Genomic DNA, 17,030 nt, shown 5'->3' on the forward strand with positions numbered 1-17,030 from the left:
TGCCCGGGAGACAAAACTCAAGAAAAGCTAAATATTACGGATGCTGGAGATCTGAAATAAAAACAGAAAATGCTGGAAACACTCAGCAGGTCAGGCAGCGTCTGTGGAGAGAGAAACAGAGTTAACGTTTCGTTATGACTCGCGCCCGTTAACTCAACAGCTTCAAACCTCGCCCCCTCTACAAAACCCCGCCCAGTCTATATCGGGGCCATAAAGTTTGGAAAAGTTGTTCCCAATCCTGGTTCCAGCAGCACTGAACGTTGCCACCAGGTGGAATGTGTGCGCCTGTTTACAAAGCCCGCTGGAGATTCCTTTGGCAACAATGGAGAGCTGCGCCCAGTCACAGGGTGTCACTGGAAAACTCTCTCCCAACTCCAAACAATTAGAGTTCACTCACAGGAAACTCCCGCTATATCCAGTCACCGCGGCTCATTAAATCACTGGACAGGGATCTGGCGGGTCTGAAAACTCCCCATTACATTGAGAACACTCTTGCAATGTTAAGCTTTGTTCCCTTCAGCTTTACACTCTTAATTATTTAAACTTTGTACCGGGATTGAGATTCCATGGATACACAAGCTATGAACTTGTTTGTTCGATATGTTTTTTTACATTAGAAGGGCATATCGCACACTGTCCAAGGCCAAAATGTTAGGCATTGTCCTGGTCTCGGCCTCTCTGGCTGAGAGGAGGTGTGGCGTGGGTTACCTGGGATAACTTTCCCTCGACTCTCTCTATAATAGTGCCCTCTTCTGGTGTAAGATAATGAAAAGCAAATAGATTGGGCACTTAATGTAGTATTAACTGTTGTAGGATTGTTGCTCAATAGTAATGTGTCTACATGTGTCGCTAACCCAGTCCATAGTCAGCTTCAATAAATAATGCTCAATTAATTTATATTTTATGTTTATAGATTTTTAGAATCATGTTCCGAGAAGCAACACAGAGCATTGTGGAAGAGATTGACTCTGATGGTTACACACTGATCCCTCTATCAAGCCTCTATCAGTCAGATTGCTGCAAACCCCTCCATCTCCTCACGAAAAAGGAGGGATTTTTGTTTTTCACAAAAGACAAATACGTCGCGACCCGCTACAAAGTGACTGACATATTGAAGGATGGCCCAGATTCAGATTTTGGTAACTTTCGCTGTTGATTTAAGTTTCATTGCCTCAATCTTTACCTTAGTGGGCAAGGTTTTTAACATTAAAATGTGCTTTTTAAATTTTGTTTTTATATGTTTTTGTATGATTTAAAACTCTTACGCTGGTAAAAGTAGGCTATGCACCTGCTTTTGCCAGGTGCAAGAGTTTTAAGGACATGCGCAGGGCGAGAGATGGGCAGTTAGCCCAATCCCTGCCGTGAGAATGTCCTTCTCCCCGAGGTGCGTGCGATCTGACAAGCCAGAAACTTGAAACCGGAAAAGCCGGTTCTCTGCGCCTGTGTATTGTGTGCCAAAAACTGGTTTTTGCATTACTTTCCCGGGTCCGTACACTTTCCGTATGGACCCGGGGAGGCCGGTATTTCAAGGCCTGTGTTTACGGGGGAATTAGTTTATTTTTCTGGATTGCGAAACTCAAAGTTTAGCTGCTACACCGTGCGTTTTAGCTTCTCTGGCAGGGCAAGTAGCAATGATGTTATCGCCGTGCACGGCACCCTGTTACCGGCTTGGAAGAGAAATTCGGCCGCGACCCCTCACTTACCACCTGGCGCTGACAGCGACAGTGTCTGCTGTCGAATTGCAGTCGGGAGTCGGCTGGAGGAGCGCTATTTAAAGGCGCCGTCTTTACTAACAATTTTTGTCAGCTATTATTCTGCAGCTTGCTAACATGTAGACAGAGCGGCTGGTCGACAGATTGCAGCGATTTTCACTTCAAGGACTGTTCTGCCTCCTAATTATTCCTTTGTTTCATTGAGGGCATAATTGAAATTACAATATTTATATTGTTTCATGGGGGCTGTCTATGAGACAGTCAACCTCCAGCTCCGACATCACTGTCGGAGGCTGCTTGGCTGAAAACAAAGGAGGGACAATTGTAGGGACAACTGAGAGAGTAAGCCAGGGAGCAGGACAGGGAGAAAGGCAGCAAAATGTGGCCAGAGGGAGAAGGCCAAACAGGGCTGACAGGAGACCTTACCTATGGCACAACATTTCTACGCCAATGGATCCTTCTAGGGTGTGATAGGAGACATCTCCAACATCTCCCACTTTGTCGTCCATCGCTCCATCCACGAGGTCACAGATGCTCTGATCAGAAGGAGAAGGGACTACATTTCCTTCCCCATCACCAGACAGAACCAGCACGCGCATGCACGTGGCTCTGTGAGAATAACGGGCTTCTCCTTGCTGCAGGGTGTAATTGACTGCACCCTCATCGTTTTGCAGGCACCGCATCAGAATCCTGAGGTATTCCGTAACTGCAAAGGCTACCCACTCATTGAATGTGCAGGTGGTTTGCAACCGCACATGCAGAATCTTCACCATTAATGCCCGCTATCCTGCGGCAAACCGGTGTGCCAGATATCTTCCAGCCACCAGAACAAGTTTGCGGCTGTCTGCTCGGAGATAAGGGCTATCCACTCTCCACCTGCTCACGACACTCCTCTGGAACCCCAACACACCTGTCCAGCTCTTGTACAATAAGAGCCATGCCACCAGCAGGAACATCATTGAACAGACCATTTGAGTGTTGAAGCAACGGTTCCACTGCCTTGACCACTCGGGAGGAGTCCTCCAGTACTCGCCTGAGCGGGTGTCCCTATTCGTCATCGTCTGCTGCATGCTGCACAACCTGGCCATCATGATGTCACAGCCATTGCCACCAGGCATAGCCGCACCACCCGAGGAGGAGGAGGAGGAGGAGGAGGAGGTGGAGGAGGAGGATGAGGAGGAGGAGCAGGTGGATGGCGAGGAGGAGCAGTAGCAGCAACAGCAGCAACGGAGGAGGCAGCCGTCAATTGCGATTCTGCAAGGGCGGTCCGTGACTGTCTCATCAGATCTCGGTTCCAGTGAATTCCAGCCCACTTCCCGATTCCTCTGGACGTCCCCATCACCACATCAATTTGCCCTTCCATACCAAAGCCCCAAAACTGAAATGAGAGACAACAGCAAAGATAAAACAGTCTAATCATAATTTATATAACAACAGTAAACGGTATCATAATATATTTAAGTGATTAAGCCTTCTGGTGTAAGAGGAAGTGGAATGAGAAAAGGAGAAGGGATTGGAAAGTGATAAAACCATCTTGTGTGGGAGGGAAGTAGGATGAGGAAAGGAGAGAGGATAAAGTTACGTTGTTCCCCAGTGAGGTCGACGTCTCCATCGGACGCAGCACCCACCACCTGCGGGCCAGTGAGCTGCAGCACTCACTCAAGGCCATTCAGCTCGCGCAGTTCAGGTTCCCCTCCTCCAGTCTGCCGCTGCTCTCTCCCGTTATGTGCCATCTTGGCCTGCAAAAGAAAGGAAGTTGTGTGAGTAAGAATCCAGCTATGTATGTGCAAGATATGCCTGCTGTGGTTGAATAGCTATGAATGTAGGCAAGGCGTGAGACGAGGATGTGAGTGTGAGTAGCTGCAGATGCTTGGTGGTTGAGTGGTGGGGAAGTGCTGCTTTGCTCAGTGAGCACAGACAGAGTTTCAGAGGCTGGTATGTAGGAGGTGTGGAAGCATGTACTCACCTTCGTCACCCGACTGAGGTCATTGAATTTCTTTCCGCACTGTCCAGATGGAGGGAACAGCGACTCCCTCCTTCTCTCCACTGCCCCACCAATGTCCCCAGTGCCACATCATTAAACCATGGCCCTCTCCCTTGAAGTGAGATTCGCAACAGCCATTGCACAAAAGGTATCTCAGTTGCAGGGATGTTGAGATGTCTGACTCAAAGTAGAAAATGAGCAGCAGCAGTTTGAAATTACCGGCCCTTTAAGAGCTAGATTGAACTGGACGCAAGGTTTGAAGGCGGATTGCTGAATGCAAGTCCGCTGAAATTGGGTAACTCTGTCAATAGCACCCCTGCAGCACCCAGCTGAGGCCATGAGCGCCTCATTTCCCCCGCCGTGCCCCCCGCCGCCCTCCACCCCCCCACCTTCATGCCTGGGAAGAAAACGCCCAATTTCCCTCAATTTTGCAAGCCATTTTGGCGGGTGCTAAATTTTCTAAAAGTTAAAAGTTATCGCCCAAATGGGACACTACTGAATTTCGCCCCCTCGCGTTGGTAGGCCAATGGACCATGGAGGCATTCCCTGATAAGCCCAATCATGTATTTGCCCAACATTCATATATGTAAAATAGCAAGAGAGAGATAAATAATATTTTTGGTTAAATTATTTTATTTTTCTAGAATGGGAAAGCTCAGACATTAGCTGCTACATCAAGTCTTTCAGCGTCTCAGGCAATGCAAGTGTTGGTGCCAGTGTCGGTGTTGTTGAAGCAGGGGTAGACGCATTGGGAAGTGCATCAAGTTCTGTATCTGTGGACATGAAAAAGCGAACAATCTCTGCAATAAGGCTGTTGGAGGCTTCCAAAACCAGGTATTTATGTCTCAACGCAAAGTAAAGTAACTGCCATATGCAGAAGAGGAGTATTTTGCACTGTGACATGGAGTTAGCCAGTGTGTTGGAGCTCTAAGCTCTGCGGGGTATCAGAGAGGGATGTCTAATAGCAGCTCCAATCAGACTCAGATAGTGCCAAATTTATAATCCAACTACAGGATTATCATCGATATCATAATCAACAGCTTTGCTGATTTCGGGGCGGTAATGGTGGCAGGGCGGTAAAGTTTGCGCCCGGGAATAGTTTGCACCTCAATCATCAAAATTGGGCATCTGGGCCCTGAGTGTGGGGCGCTGCGCTGCGGGAGGCGTTGTACACCTCCCTTAGGGCGTTAGCATGGGAATATCCCGAGCTAAAGAGTCGGACCGGGAGCGCTACGTGTCGAGGAAATATTTAGCTTAAATTAACTCAGGCGGAGACTTTCAGAACTGCACTTCGAGAGAATTTATTTTAAAAAGCAAGATATATCTCGGAGAGCCTGCTTGGACCGTACCAAGGCAAAACTCTGTCGTACAAGCAAATTGCACTTATCTTTATACAGAAATTGAATACACAAATAGAAAAAGAATCTTATTCATTAGTCCCGCGAGTACAAAGGTCGTCTCGGGAGGTACACACTCTATCTGTCCTTGCATAGTTTCTCTCTGTTCACAGTCTGATAAGCAAAGGCAAAAGGAGACTCCCTTTTAATACCAGATGGTCACCTAATTGCATCTCTAAGTTTCAAGGCTAAAAAGCGTGGCTATTTTTCTAGTCTTATTATTTCTTTAAGCATAGCAAAAAACAGAATTTAACCCTTCCCTCTAAATTAAGCCAGGTGTTCATAGATTCTTTCTTCCACACTACGAGAGATGCCTCGGGAGAAAAATAAAAACCTGAAAAACCCACAAAAACATTCCCAATACCTAAGTCACACCACCACAACATAAATCACAAAAAAAATTAAAATAAAAAACAAACACACTTACTTTCGGACTGCATGACATAGCTCTCTGCAGTCGGTATAGGTTGGACTGACCGTATTTACAGGCGTTCACTGCGGGGCGCGCCGCGGGGCGGACGGGTCGGGCGGGCATCAAAAAACACGGCAGTGTCGCAACCAGGGGCGTTGCACACCGGCGCAGCTCTTCCGGGCGGTGCTGCTCCGCACCGCCGCAAAACCCTCCGAAAACCCCGGCAGGGCACATATAGGCTAGACCGTCTGCCCAGAGACCTCACCGCCGCCATGGTTACCGCTCCAGGGTGGTAAACGGAGCTTTGTAAGCATCATGAAGTTGTAGGTTTTGTGAACATAGTTGGCCGCACATACTGATGTGCTTTTGATTTTTTATATAGTTCTGTTATGTTGAACATTATTTTGTGAGAGTGCTGTTCTAAGGTGATGTAATTTAAGAGTTGCCTTTTCTTTGATGAATACTTTTTTTTATTTATTCGTCTTCTTGAACCCCTGCAGTTTGTGTGGAGAAGGTACTCCCACAGTGCGAACTTTGTCACAGCGGTTTTGACACAACTGAGTAGCTTGCTAGGCCATTTCAGAGGGCAGTGATGAGCCAACCACATGGCTGTGGGTCTGGACTCACATGTAGGTTAGACCGGTTAAGCTGTCAGGTTTCCTTCCCTACAGGGCATTAGCGAACCAATTGGGTTTTTATGACAATCCAGTCGTTTCATATAGTCACCTTTTTTATTCAATTAACTGAATTTAAATCCCCAGCTGCGGTGGTGGAATGTGAACTCACGTCTCTGGATTTATTAGTCCAGCCCTCTGGATTACTAGTCCAGTAACATAACCACTCTGCTACAGTACCACCATGTGAGTTAATGTACTCAACATTGTCGTGAATATTCCATATATGTGCATGTTGACCCAGAAATCCCGGTTGGCTGCTTCCCGCAGGCGATCGAGTAAAAAACTTAAAAGAAATGCTCACTTACCTTATCCTGCTGCACCCACGCGAGCTCCCGGTCCTCAGGCCTCCACTGGCTGCGCGTCGCAATGCGTCAGGACGTGAGCAGGCCTGGAGCTGTAGTCACATGTCTCTGGGCAGCCAATCAGGTCAAGTATGTTCTCATTCATAATAATGGGAACTCCGTAAGATGGAGTAAGTTGGACTTCACATTATGATGAATGAGAAATAGTCCCCAAAACACACAAAGCCAATAATAAAAAATAGAAAAAGTACACCACATATTTTTATTAATTTAAATTAAAGTTATTTACGTATTATATTAAAAAATGTTCTTCCGATTTTTAAAAAAGTTTTTAAAATTATGATTTAAAATAAACTTACCATAGTGGGGAGGGTTTTTAACAATAAAATGTGTTTTTATTATTTTATTTTAAAATGTTTTTGTCTATTTTAAAACACTTACGCCTGTAAAAGTAGGCTATGCGCCTGCGTTTAACAGGCGCAAGAGTTTGAGGACATTTGCTGTGCAAGATATGGGTAAATCCCGCAATCTTGCCCTTGCAAATGTCCTCGCTCCCGAGATGCTCCAGCTTGACAGATCGGAAAAGCCGGTTTTCAGCACATGCGCATTGTGTGCTGAAAACCGGCTTTTACACTGCCTTCCCACGTCCGTACACACTCCGTACAGACCCGGGAGGCCAGAATTTCTGCCCTAATGTCTACGGAAACTGTAGTTACATTCGGTTTAAAGTACACTAGGCTCAGGATTACACAGAGAATGATACCATTAATATCACTGAAGTGATTCACAGTAACCCGATGGGTGGACTACATGAACCGTTGTTTAAGTTAAAATGGCAGCTCACCATCATCCTTTATGAAACTGATAAGTCCTAATTTTTTTCTTTTTGTGTTTTCAGGAAGGTAGACAGAGGACACAGCCTTGTGAATCAACTGCGTAATAATCATGTTTATATCATATCAGAAGTGGTCGAGGCAGATAAACCATGTTCTCTAAAAAGTACTTCCCAGGCATCTTCAGGAATAAAAGCAGGATTCAAAGCACTAAAGGGGAGTATAACTATACCCTATCACTGAGCTATAACTGAGAGGTTTGCAATATTAATTCATGTGTCAATGGCTTATGGTTACATTTTTTGAATTCATGATCCTTAAACATTGAGATGAAGTGAGAAAGTTACCTGCTATTTTCCAGGCCAAACAAGTGGATCTCAGTAACGGGGAAATTCTCAGTGGGTATTACTGCTCAAGAGAGGCATCAAGACACGTTGCCATTAATAGACAATTAAAAATAATTTTAGAAGAGTTCTAAAAATCTAAAGAGAATAAGGACAACAGTGAAGGTCAATGTATCACTGCTCGTCCTGCTGATATTTTTGGAAGTAAGGAAAGGTACTGAGATGAACAGCAAAAGGCAGGGCTGTAAACAGCAGTAGGGGTGAGAGGCCACAAATGAACAGAACCTTAAAGCCACCAATGCAGCAGGACTGATTGGTCCCACTTGACATGAATTGCAGAAACTGTGAGCATCTGTGGAAATCCAGCCTGGTACAGCTTGGGTTCCAAATGACAAAGGCTAAGTACTGGATTTTCGGCAAAGTTGCACCTCGTTTAGTGCCCTGGCGGGGCGTTAAATGCGGTTTCTCGACGCAATGCCGAGCATCCAGGATTTAGCGCCCAGCCGGAAAACGTGTAAAAACGTCTCGACCCGCCCTTCATTTTTAGCGTGATTATGGCATCAGTCATCGTACAAAGTTGCGCGAGCGCCCAGGTTGAAACTTTCGGCCTTAACGTCTCAATTAACGACCGCCCCAGGAAACGCCGGAAGAAACCAGGCAGCTCCAGGGTGCAGCAGGCACTACTGGCGACATATTAAAAGGGGGGCTGGAGGATCTTATATCGCAGTTGTCAGTGACTGATACGGTTGCACGCAGTACACTGCGTGAGTCTACGAGTTGCAAACAGCACTTTTGTGTACCATGACCCTTTGCTTACAAGGTCAGTGAGAGATTTCAATGGGGGCAATACCAATTTGTCAGCGTATCATGCTGGTTGCTATTGGCAAGTGGCTTCAAACTGTAAGATGGGTTCTTGGCCATGTTGGGCCACGGACTCGAAGAGGTCGCAGATATATGGGGAGGACGCCTTACCCCCCACAGGTTTACAGGGAACATCGCTCATACCGCCACATCTCTGAGGTGCAGTTCATTAGAAGGCCGCGCTCCCGAAAAGAAGTGCTGACAGAGATATGCCAGCTCCTATAGGCAGACCTACAGCCTACCATCACCAACAGGACTGCGTTGCCCATCGAGGTGAAGGAGACTGTGGCGATGGCCTTCTATGCCTCCAGCTCCTTCCAGGCAGCAGCAGGGACATATACAGCATCTCTCAGCACGCTGCACATTGCTGCATACGCCAGGTTACAAGGGACGCATGCAGAATGGACTTCATAAAGTTCCCAATGAGCAGGGACAGCCAGAATGAGAGGGCTCTTGGGTTTGGACGATTTGCTGGTTTCCACAAGTTTCGAGGTGCCATTGATGTCACACACGTCGCATTGCGAGCACCATTACATAACGCAGAGGTCTTCAGAAACTGAAAGGGATACCACTCCCTAAATGCACAGCTGGTGTGTCACCACACGCAGCGCATCCTCACAGTGAATGCACGCTATCCAGGGAGCGCACATGATGCTTTCATCTTGCATGAGAGCAATGTCTAATGAATATTTCAGCGACAAAGACAAGTCCAGGGCTGGCAGATCGGGGACAAAGAATACGGCCTGGCCACCTGGCTCATGACCCCCTCGGAACCCTGCCACAGAAGCCGAGCAGCGCTATAAGGGGAGCCGTGCAGCCACCGCAACATTATCGAACAGACAATTGTCGTGCTCAAGCAGCGCTTTCGATTTCTGGACCGCTGTGGAGACAGCGTGGAAATGTGCTCGCAGCAAGACCCTTACGTCGAAAGCTCATTATTGACCGGTTTGCTTGAATGGAAAGGTGAGGCTGCAGCATTGACTCACTGCTCTATGCCACCGTGCCGGCTAATCTACACTTAATTCTGCATTGAGATACAAGACACCAAATGCAAAGGTTAAACAAACATTTTTATAGACATAAATAATTAACAATGTTCCCCCCCTCTCCACCGCAAAAAAAATCTATACAATGGTTAAAATAAAGGAAATAGTCACAAAACTGCTTCCTGCAGTGAACAAAATGTAAATAAACAGTAAACTGCTTCCTGCAGCAAGACAATTCAAGATGAGTCAATTGTTCTGACACAACTATGTAAAATGTTTTCAATGCTACATACATCCATGAGCATCTACTTGTGCCAGGCCTTAATGGCTCTTTTCCACATTTCCCCCTCCCCCACCGCCCTTCCCTTAAACCTCTCCCATGCCTGCTGCTCCTCCTCAAATGAGGCCCCAGTGCCTACAGCAAGGCTGCCAGAGGGTTGCTGTGTTGGAGGGGCCAGACAATGCAGATGGCATCTGAGGATGTCCTGGACCAGCTTCTGGCCTGGAAAGCCTGGCTGTGGACTGCTGCACCTCATTATCGGTGGGAGCAGTTACTGGTGGCTGGGGTGTCAACCGTGTATGGCGCATGGTTGGAGAGTCAGTGGTGGGAGCTGGAATGCTTTAATCCTGAGGAAGGACAGCACCTTCCATTTCCTGGGAGTCACTGGCTCTCCGACAGGGGCTGGGCCTCAGCATCTGGAGCACGATGTGTCTCCACAACTTGCCGGTCTGCTTCAGCACCATCCCTTCCCCGTTGGTCAGTGGGGAATGCAGAGAGTAAGGTAGTAGACATCGACTGCATCACTTGACCAAGCTGAACCTAGCTGGTGCCTGCGATGTGCCCGAGTCTGTGACTTGATCAAGGGCACGTGCCACACACTCGAACACCACTGTCGCTGCTCGAGGCCACCAGCCTCGGTGTGTGGGCAATGATTGCCTTGCCGGCCTCCCGAGTCACATTGACAATCTGTGACTCTGCCTCCTCAACAGTCGCAGTAAGTTTGTCAGTGCTCTCTGGGATCTGTGCCAATGCATCTAGAAGCTCAGGGTGCATTCCTGGGGTTTCCCTGGACATTTTCACCAAGTCCAGTTCTGTGTCTGCCTGTCGTTGAGCAGACCGACTTTGCTGACTCAGCCTGCGGAGAGCTGGCCTGTGAGATTACCCTCTCACATTGCATTGCTGTACACGACTGGGGCCAGGAGCCTCCGACTCCTCAAACCCCGGGAAATCTGCCTCGCCCCCAGATGTAGAGAGGCCAGACGGGGCAATTGATGGGCTCTCTTGTTCTGGCAGAACACTCTCTTCCCCTCCCTCACCGTCTCCCCCATGGCCAGATGTAGAGGGCTCCCTTGGAGGATGTTGTGCTTGTGGCTGATGATCTGCAAGCAGAAAACAACAGAAGTATGGTTAGCAGTAGGGGAGGGGCAAGGTGAGATCAGGAAGGTGGCATTTGAAGGCCTGCTGCCACTTCATTATATGCCTCAATGCAGACTCTTCAGTCACTCTATCCATTTATTTCCCCTCACTACCTGAAGGGGGTTCAGCATCACCCCTGGCAACTGTCCGAGCGGGTACACTTATGAGGGCCGACACCCATTCCTCAACATCAGTCAGTGGCAATAATTGGGGCGGCCCTCCACCTGTGCACCGCTGCTCCCTCCTGTTGTGGGAATGCTTTGACCGCAAAGAGCAAAATAGGAAGGGTTCAGAAAGGGTTTCATGCTGTTGCGGCACACATGCCTACCATAGTACAACAGGTGATACTGTGTGAATGACTAGTGGCTTCCATTCAAACTGTTTGGATGTTGCACATGCTTGGTGAGGAATTGTTCGGGGGTTAGAGGGATGTAACATAGGGGCTGTAGATAATCTTTCCGGAAGGCAAAGCAGCAGTGGGAGTGTATGTGAGGAAGGATGTAAATGATTGCGTTTCTGTACATGGATCATTAAAAGTCAATGGGTGCAGAAGTAAGCCTTCATCTTTCATATGCATTGTGATAGATACACCACAGACTGTTGAGAGGGACCGTTGGAATCAAAAACTTCACATAGTGTGTGGGGGTCATGGAGGCATACATAAATGCAAATGGTACTCACCCTGATGAATCTGGTAAGGTCGTTGAACATTTCATGACACTGTGTGTAAGTTCTGGCCACAGTTTCTGCAGCAGACACCTCCTGAGCAATATTACTCCACAGTTGCTTAAAAACAGGTGGGAATGGTCTGGCTCCCCCAGCAAGATGGAGTGAGGACCAGCTCCTCTCCATTTTGCTCACTAAGGCCTCACTCGCCTCATTGGGGAAGCACCTGGCACGCTGCCTTCCCTCCTGCTCCTCCATCTCTGCAGGAAGCTGCCACGTCCTGTATCAGCGTTTGCGACCAGGAAAATGGCCGCCCCCTTTAACGACACAAGTTTCGGCTCGGATGCCCAAAGCCCGTTGTCCAACGCCTGACTTAATGCCAATGCTCCTCCAACTTACTTTTTCACTGAAACTTGCAGTCGAAGGCACAAACTATTTTCAGGCGCTAACTTTAATGCCCTGCTGCGATTAATGCCCCGAAAATCAAACAGCCCAAAATCCAGCCCCATGAATCAGCCATGTCTAGCAGGCTGTAATTGGAGTTAGCTGGGCCTAGACTGAAGGGTTTCCATTAACTTGTTCAATTCTGACCATCTGTAATTGGCTTTCTCTGGGCACTGGTTTAAAGATTTTGTTAATTTGCAATCTATTACACCTTTAACTATTTTAGCAACTCCCCTTTTTTCTATTATTTTACAGCTCATCTCAGAGATTATTGTTATTTGTGGAGAGTAGTGCAACACTGAGATTTCCATTTTCTGTGACCTTTTCCAACTTTTTATTCTTCTGTGTCATCATCATCATCGGCAGTCCTTCGAAACGAGGATGACTTGCTTCCACGCCGAAAAGGGATGAGTTCACAGGTGTTTCAATGAAGGACCTAATATTCCAGGTCCCGAACTACATCTTGAAAGGTGGAAGATGCCTGTGAGCACGTTTGTTTTAACATGTGGAGGCTGTTGCACTCAGCCACCACACGAGCTTGACAGAGCTAGGTCTTGATCCAGTGGTAAGGATCACCCAGGATGAGGGAAGACCAGCTCTGCTGCACGGACCTAGTGCACACACATATCAATGTAATCTGTAACTGGCTGTTGTAGAGCCTGTTTCAGTGTCTATTGAGCGATGGTATGGGTTATGGTGTAGTTTTGTATTCCACGCTGTAGCTGTGGTTCATTTTGTGTTTAAATACAGGATGCTCAATGGTCAATTACAACAATCCCAGTTTCTCCAGTCTCTCCACATAACTGAAGTCCCTCATCCCTGGTTATATTCCAGTAAATCTCCTCTACACTCTCTCCCAGAGTATTCATTTTCCTGAGAATTCAGATGTGAAGGATTAACTTTCAGTGTTAAATATTATAGTTTTCTTTGTTGTGCTAGGCTAAACTTGGATTCGGTATAAGTGTGAAGGAGGAATTATCCATTCCTGCTGGAACTACTATTGCATACAAGGTCTTAGAACTCCGCATTACTTCAGATGACACTTTTGGTATGTAAATGGAAAAAATGCAAAACTAAGTGACAGAAGACTTTACTAATATTAAATTGCCTGATAAATTGTTAATTAAACATTCTTCAGCCTTTTATCCTATCCTCATGTATTTGAGATGCTAGATATTGGTCAACAATGGGATTTTACAGATTATACTAAAATATAAAGGCATAACGTGCTTGCCTAACATTCTTCCCCCACCCCAACCCCCCCTCCACCCCACCCCCCCGCCCCACCCGCCACTGCTCTTTTATTTGGTGTTGTTAATCATTTAAAATAAGTTTGTTAACACCTCGACTAAGACAACTGAGAGATGAATTTCAGACAAATTCAGGCTACCAGAGCAGTTCAGAGGCTGGGTAAACTGCAGCAAATGGCTCACCTCCTGACTCCCCAAAGACTCCCTACCACCTGCAAGGCACAAGTCAGGAGTGAGATGGATTACTCTCCATTTGCCTGGATGGGTGCAGCTCCAACACTACTCAAGAAGCTCGACTCTATCCAGGACAAAGCAATCCATTTGATCGGCAGCCCACCATCACCTTAAACATCCACTCTCTCCACCAATGGTGCACCATAGCTGCAGTGTATACTATCTGCACGATGCATTGTAGCAACTTGCCAAGGCTTCTTCAGTGCATTTCCTAAACCTGCGACCTCCAACGAGGACAAGGGCAGCAGCTGTATGGGAACACCATCACCTCCAAGGACCCTCCAAGTCACACACCATCCTGACTTGGAAATATACCGGCTGTTTCTTCACTGTCGCCAGGTCCAAGTCCTGGATCTCCCGACCTAACAGTATTGTGGGGGCACCTTCACTACATGGACTGCACTGGTTCAACAACAAGGCACACCATCACCTTCTCAAGGGCAGCTTTAGATGGGCAATAAATGCCAGACTCACCAGTACCACCCACATCCCGAAAATTAATGTCTGACAAAATTGTTAAGTGTTCACTCGCTAGTATCTCGGTGTAATTCAAGGTAATTGTCTCTTTCAGATTTTCCTTCTGGGCTATCCGGTGTAGAATGGCAAGGCAAGGGGGAGAACTAAAGATGGGCAAAATAAATGACATGAATAATGGGTAAACCAGGAAAGGGTAGTTGATGCTGTGCCTGTTATACTCGGTGTCAATCCTACTGTTGATGACCAGTTGCCCACAAGTAACTGTCTTAAAATCTAGAAGTTCTTTTTTTTCTGTTTTTCAGCTTTCAGTGTGAGCAGCAGAAGTCACAATAAACTTTCATGTAAGTTTGTTTTACGTTTTTTAATGCACCAGTTTTCTGTTATTCTGAACATGTCACTGATCCAAACACTCATTATCATAACCACAAGGCAGTGTGCAAAGTAGGGCATTAAACCGTGATGGTCGGTGAAGGGAATGTAGTATTTACTAATTCTTTCTTTAACTTGCAGCACACGGAGAATCCAGCTCCACTTTTACATTTTCCCAAAATATCAATATTAACCCAAATTATTGCCAGTATAATATAATTTGGTCCATCATATAATTTTTTTAACATGAATAATTATCTGTATATTACAATAAAATGGTATGTAAATCCAGCATTTGGGTAGAGTTTTCACTGTCGTTTGTACAGTTTCTCCGGGATTTACACCGATCTTCCATCAAAGTTACGATGGGAGATCGAGAGAATCCCCATGGAAATTCTTGTTTGTCCATCACACTTCAAGTGTTGCACTTCCAAACAATTCTCAGAATGCCGCTCTGAAGTCTCGGTACTCCCACGGGATGTGCGCCACAGTAGTCCGATTATTAGTGTTCGCACCCACCCGTATTAAGCTGCAAATGACCCCGTTCCCATGATGTGGAATGAAATCAGAGCTTGGTAAGATGGGCGGGCGGAAGTCCCACCCTATTGCATTTCAATTGGTGGAGCGAGGCTAGGCTCATTACATCTAGGCCGGAATTTTGTGGAGGAAGGCGGGATAAGGCGGGATGGGCTCCGAGGCCGTCGGGAAAACTGGGAGGCCGGGTTTCCCACAGGCATGCCGACTTTATCGTCAGGGCCTGATTTGCATGCGAGGCCTCAGTTTCCTGCTCGCAGATAGCCAGATTGAGAGGGAGTGGGAGAGAGGATCGGGAGTGGGGCAGACAATCGAGAGGTGGGGGAGAGAGAGATCGGGGCTGTTGCAGATGGGCAGACGATGCGGTGGGGAGAGAGAGGATCGGGGGTGGGGCAGACGATCGAGGGGTGGGGCGAGAGAGAATCGGGAGTGGGGCAGACATTCGGGGGCAGAGAGGGTCGATGGTTGCTCAGACGATCGGAGGTGGTTTAGAGGATCAGGAGATGGGGTGAGAGGATCGGGGCTGGGTGATGGGGGCTGGAGAAGGGAAGACCGTGGCTGGTCTGAGCATATTCACTGGCAGGGCAGGGGTGGGCGTGGGGGCTGTGGGTGGCGTGGGAGGCAGGGAGAGAAGGTTGTGACCAGCCTCTGCACCATCGGTTGTGGGGTGGGGGGTGTGGGAGAAGGCTTGAGACGGCAATTGGAAGTCTCGTGAGGGGGTCTCCCATCGCAGGGGGTGGGTTATGCTGGGACTCTGGATATAAAGGAACTTACCTTCTGGATCCAGCAGACCCCACCTTGCTGTAACTGCTGGGTTTCACGAATTGTGTTAAACCCGTCCACATGCAGTTAGTATCAAAAAAGCGTCTTCCAGCCACATAATAATTAAATTGGCGGTCCGCCCCCTGGGAGTGGGTTATTCACCCCCCGCCTCACACCCCACCGCTCCATCCCCCGTCCTGCTTCCATTAAAACCGGAAGTGGCCGGGTTGGAGGCAGGACAAGGTCGGGAACCCCATTTTTAACTATTTACCTACCCCACGCTCCAAACCCACTCGTTTTTAAGGTTAAAATCCCCCCCCTATTCTTTGCTCTTTTAATCCGGTTATTTGTTATCAAAATCCTCAGTCTATTATTTCCAAAACCCTTTGTATCTAATGTCACGTTTTTGCCTTTAGGTATACGGAGTTCGTCTCTTTAAATCTCAGTAATTATTTTCTTTATTAGCGCCTGACCTGAGAGCTATGATTGTTATTGCACTCGTCGAGCTGACTAAGCTGTCTAAAGACGTGAGCCTGCAGTTCCTCAACGCTATCCTTGAGAATCTTGTCCTAAGTGATAATCTTCCAGTTCTTGAGACAATGGTTTGTACCTTAATTTTCTTAATTATAAAATTCAAGATAATTCTGGCCAACCATTTTTTGTGCTCTATAAAAACCCCCGTCTGACCCGGGCCTGAATAATATTCCCTGGTGACTGTCTTCTAACTCCACTTTCACTCTTAGACAAGTTAGAAGTAAAAACATATTTAAGAATGTAAGAATATAAGAAATAGGAACAGGAGTAGGCCACACAGCCTCTCGAGCCTTCTCCGACTTTCAATATGATCATGGCTGACCTTCTACCTCAACTCCCGGATTCCCTCGATTCACTTCAGTACATCAGTATTTTATTTGTTTGTTCATATCGTAAAACATAGATAATCATACCTTCATTTCCCACTGTGGGTGGTGAGAGCTTAGTCTTGTTGGGAATTCATGACATTTTCATTAGGCCTTTTTGACCAAACTCTTTGCAGTAATATGCTAATTTAACTGTTTGAGAAATGTAAAAGGAGAATTATTACAAGCACATCCTGAGTAGTCGGGAGGGATATGGTCATCTCGTGGTTATGGTATTGGATAGTATAAGTTCATGATCCCATGAAAGTGAATTCAATAAATCTGGTGATTAGTGGGACTATGAAAGCTCTGGATTGTTGTAAAACACAACTAGTTCACTAATGTCCTTCAGGAAAGTCACTGTTGGTGATTTTAGCGGACAAATACCATTGAGCATTTATGACAATCCTCTCTCCGCTATTTCAATGGAGACTTTGCCACATTTATTTTTGTTCCTTTTAAAGTGACTT

General features: G+C 46.9%; 1 protein-coding gene across 1 annotated transcript in view; it reads left to right on the forward strand.

The window, feature by feature from the left end:
- LOC139233962 (gasdermin-A3-like) overlaps positions 1-17,030 on the forward strand; it is a 49,166-nt gene that overhangs the window by 10,619 nt on the left and 21,517 nt on the right. Inside the window, exons 2-7 of the mRNA XM_070864666.1 lie at positions 914-1,139; positions 4,341-4,530; positions 7,383-7,531; positions 12,973-13,083; positions 14,299-14,337; positions 16,127-16,263. Of these exons, the coding sequence (XP_070720767.1) occupies positions 926-1,139; positions 4,341-4,530; positions 7,383-7,531; positions 12,973-13,083; positions 14,299-14,337; positions 16,127-16,263 (840 nt within the window). The 5' untranslated portion in view covers positions 914-925. The remainder of the gene's footprint in view (positions 1-913; positions 1,140-4,340; positions 4,531-7,382; positions 7,532-12,972; positions 13,084-14,298; positions 14,338-16,126; positions 16,264-17,030) is intronic.

Source organism: Pristiophorus japonicus, chromosome 21, assembly GCF_044704955.1.
Source record: "Pristiophorus japonicus isolate sPriJap1 chromosome 21, sPriJap1.hap1, whole genome shotgun sequence".
NCBI classification, from domain to species: Eukaryota; Metazoa; Chordata; class Chondrichthyes; family Pristiophoridae; genus Pristiophorus; species Pristiophorus japonicus.